This window comes from Fukomys damarensis, unplaced genomic scaffold (assembly GCF_012274545.1).
Source record: "Fukomys damarensis isolate Sample0158 unplaced genomic scaffold, DMR_v1.0_HiC HiC_scaffold_39, whole genome shotgun sequence".
In the NCBI taxonomy this organism is placed as follows: domain Eukaryota; kingdom Metazoa; phylum Chordata; class Mammalia; order Rodentia; family Bathyergidae; genus Fukomys; species Fukomys damarensis.
In genome coordinates, this window is record NW_022900951.1 from 46,887,912 (window position 1) to 46,891,666 (window position 3,755).

At 42.9% G+C, this 3,755-nt stretch overlaps 1 protein-coding gene across 4 annotated transcripts in view; it reads right to left on the reverse strand.

The window, feature by feature from the left end:
- The window catches only part of Phf8 (PHD finger protein 8), a 124,703-nt gene extending 120,954 nt beyond the window's left edge, over nt 1-3,749 (reverse strand). For all 4 annotated transcript variants that reach the window (XM_010610746.3, XM_010610747.3, XM_010610748.3 and 1 more), the window contains exons 1-2: nt 3,583-3,749; nt 2,416-2,603 (exon numbers count right to left, since the gene is read on the reverse strand). In XM_010610746.3, the coding sequence (XP_010609048.1) occupies nt 2,416-2,513 (98 nt within the window). In that variant the 5' untranslated portion in view covers nt 2,514-2,603; nt 3,583-3,749. The remainder of the gene's footprint in view (nt 1-2,415; nt 2,604-3,582) is intronic.
- Between the last annotated feature and the right edge of the window lie 6 nt (nt 3,750-3,755).

Consider the following 3,755-nt stretch of genomic DNA (forward strand, 5'->3'; position numbering starts at 1 on the left):
ATTTATAAAGAAAAATATTTTAGAAGATTTAAAGATCATCCATGCAAAAAAGTATAAAGTGTACAACCATTAATAAAATGACCAAGTAGCTGGTGACAGATATATCTGTGTATCAGAAATCAGATTTATGAGAATATTTAACAGCATGATCAATACCCATATTATATTAGGCAAGAATAAAGAAGGTAACAAAACAGTATTTATAATATAATCCCATGCTATAAAAATTATTTTCTATTTTAAGTCAAAAAATAAACTGTGTGTGGTGGTGCACTCCTATAATCGCAGCACTTGGGAGGCTGAGGCAGGATTACTGCTATGAGTTCGAAGACAGCCTCGGCTCCATAGTGAATTCAAGGCCAGTCTGAACTACACAGTAAGACTCTGTCTTTAAAAGAAAAAAAAATAGGAGACAATGCAACAAAAATTTAACAGTGGATCGTGCCAGATATTAGATTTGTTGGTGACTTTTACTTCTTTCTGTATTCTTTCTCTGTATTTTCTACAATAAACATGTCTCGCCTATATAAACAGGAAAAAATTTAAAACATTTTTTAATCTAACTTTCAGGCCTGGGTACAGATTAAATAATGTATGGAAAATCTCTGCAATGAAGTCTGACACACAGTAACCACTCAGACAGCATTTGTTATTGTTGCCAGAGTATGGAGTTAAGTCTTTATATTGTGGGCAGAAACCCATTTTCCAGGTTTGAACCTATATACTTCCTGTATAATCAAAACAGGCTATACGCAATAGTTTTTCTTGCAATAGCTCCTTTACTCATTCACTCAAAAAGTACACTCAGCATCAGGTTTAGCACAGAGCCAAGTTCTGGGGATTCCAAAAATGAAAAGATGACATCTCTGCCTTCAGGGAACTCTGGCTAAGAAGTGACAAGTACATTTATAAATATGATATCAAATAATCATTTTTAATAAGGATAAAACAAGGTGCAATAGGAACCAATATGAAGAAAGCCTTTTAAGAGGAGATATTCTTTGAGTTGTAAAGGGGAGGACATTGGTGGAAATAGAATGTGCAAAGATGAAATGTAAAGAAGTATAAAAATTTCCCAGAACTATAGATAATTCAGTATTGCAGGGACATAAAGAACAAGGGAGAAGTGGTAGGAAATAAGACTGAACAAGTAGATCACTAAAGGTCTCGCCTGTCACACAAAGGAGTCCGAATTTTATCCAGTAGGGAAACCCCTGAAAAGAATTTTAAGCTGAGGAGTGACTTGATCAGCACTACCAAAGACAACCAGGAATCCTGAAAGACATCTTAATCCCCACTTATTTCCAGGCCAAAGGAAAAGGCTCCACCCTCTAGGTTTGTCCTCTCTTAAATAAACATGAGGTAATAAACAGAACTCTGCATCTGGCACACAGTAAATATTCAATAAAGATCAGTTAAACGTGAATTTGGATGTGCTACATGAGTGCAGTCCCTGCCTAAGGCAGCACCGAAACCTTTACTTTGATTGATTCGGAGCAAGATAACAGGATCAGCTCCATTGAAAAGGGCTAATGATCACTCAGAGTTCTAGAATTTAATATACAACAGGAAGAAAGTGCCATGTTTTGTTTTATTGTACTCCAGTGTACAAATCCCCCTGATGGTTATCTTTCCATAGCTGGGATTTAAATCCCAATAATGGGATAATACTACAGTTTTATTTCACATACTAACCTCTGGAATTCTGGGTGACAGGTGCTAATTCACACACATGGTTAACTGGAGGAAATTCATTAGTGGTTTTACTCCTGTTGTTTTACCCAATATCCCTTCTGCTTAATTCAATTTAGTTGGATGGTGCTGCAGATAAGTAATATAAAAATAAAATATCACTGCATTTCTGCCTCCATTATTGAATGCATGCAAAACAAATTACTTTACAGTCAGAAGAATGTATCTGACATTTTATAGGTAAAGACAATGAGACTCACAGAGGCAAAGCAACTTGCCCAAGGCCACTCTGATAGTATGTTGCAAAGAAATTCACATTTTTTAAACTCAGATATCTCAAAAATGCAACAGTGCCTCCCCTAAAGACAGTGTCTGACGCAAAACAAAACTGCTACAATACAAAAATGATACTTTCTTTGTAGCTGGAAAGGAAAGGGTTTTTAAATATCACACACACACACACACACACGCACACACACACATGCACGCACGCACTTGCGCCGCGTATAAATATTAGATCTAACAGAAAGAGGAGAAATCCGAGGCCAATGTTAGCTAGGCCCAGGTCTACAAGAAGAGAGAGAAAGCTGGGTGTGGGGTGGGGACTAGAATTAAGAGGAGAGTAGTTTCAGAGCAGGATTCTAAAACATAGCTGAGAAAAGGACACGACAAGTGAATATACCTGGCCACTGCACGCTGTCCAGCTTGGTTTGCCCTGCTTACCTGCCATGAAACCAGTCCTGGCACATGTCACACTCGATCATGAAGCGGGTCACATCGTAAGGCAGCCGGCAGAGGCAATACACAGGCACCGAGGCCATCTTCACCGGGCCTTGGAGCGTTCTGCGGCGGGCCAGGATCGTGGTGTCAAGAGGAACGAGACAGCAGCACGCGTCCTCTCTGGACGATGGCTGGACGCAAACAACACTTTTTACAGAGTGAATTACCCCACCCACACCACCACTCCCCCACCCCACCCCCCGCGCGCGCACCAACCCTCAGTTCTCAAATAGGGAGTTACCGCCGCCAGGATGCAACACAGCTGGTGCGGCTGTAGGGGGCAACCAGAGAAAAGTCCACCCTGCCTTTAGAATTTCTTTCACACGGAAAGAACGTTCCGCGCTCTGCTTCTGAGCACCCCCCCCATCCGCCCCCGACCTTCTTCAGCCCCAAAGTCAGTGATAACTTCTTTCCGGGTTTCATGGAAACATTTAAAGCCTTTCAGAAAGCGTCTTTAATCCCTAGCTGAGCGCTCTCCTTGCAAGCCTCCCTCTTCCTAGCGCTCCAGGTTCCCTTCATGAATGACGCAAACCACAGCAGCGTAACGAATAAGGCTGGGGATACCTCAGGAACAGACCCTTGAATCATCCCTCCAAAGAGGGGCAACCAGATGGAAAGGGTATCCTTACAGTCTGCTCAAGCTACTTGAAAATTACCTCGAAGCCTTCACGAAGAAGGCAGACAAGCCCAGGCGCCCAACTCAATCACAGTTGTGGGGTCGCGTTTGGAGAGTGTAAATGATCCTTGCCGTCACTCCCAATAACATTCCTTCCCCGACCAGTCATCACCCTCAAAAACTGAAATAAATCTCAATTTCAAAACTCCAGTTTGTCCTTTACCTCAAAGATGACAAGGTTCTCCTCGCAACCCTGAAACTAAAAAGGATACCTACCTTCTAGTCCTACATAACTGACTAGAATTTCCTCACATTCCTGAAACTCAGCAAATGGAGAGCAAAGATTTCTTTTTTTCGCCGCTCGAAAACTGGCAGGCATTTCTTTACAGCCTCCTCAAACTGCGCGAGCTCCCCAGTACCCCCAAACTGACAGAGATCTCATGCTAGATCCTGAAATTGACAGGAATGTCCTCCTCGCCGCCCCTGAAACTTACCAGGATCTCTTTACTTCTCCACCTGACAGGAACCTCTTTACGCCTCAAGCCTGACAAGAATGTCCTCGGTCCCAAATCCTACAGGGACCTCCTCATGCCCAGGTGTGCAGGGTCTGCTCAGACCCACGGACGTCGGTCCCGGCGACACGCCGGCGGCCGGGTTCGCTCCGGGG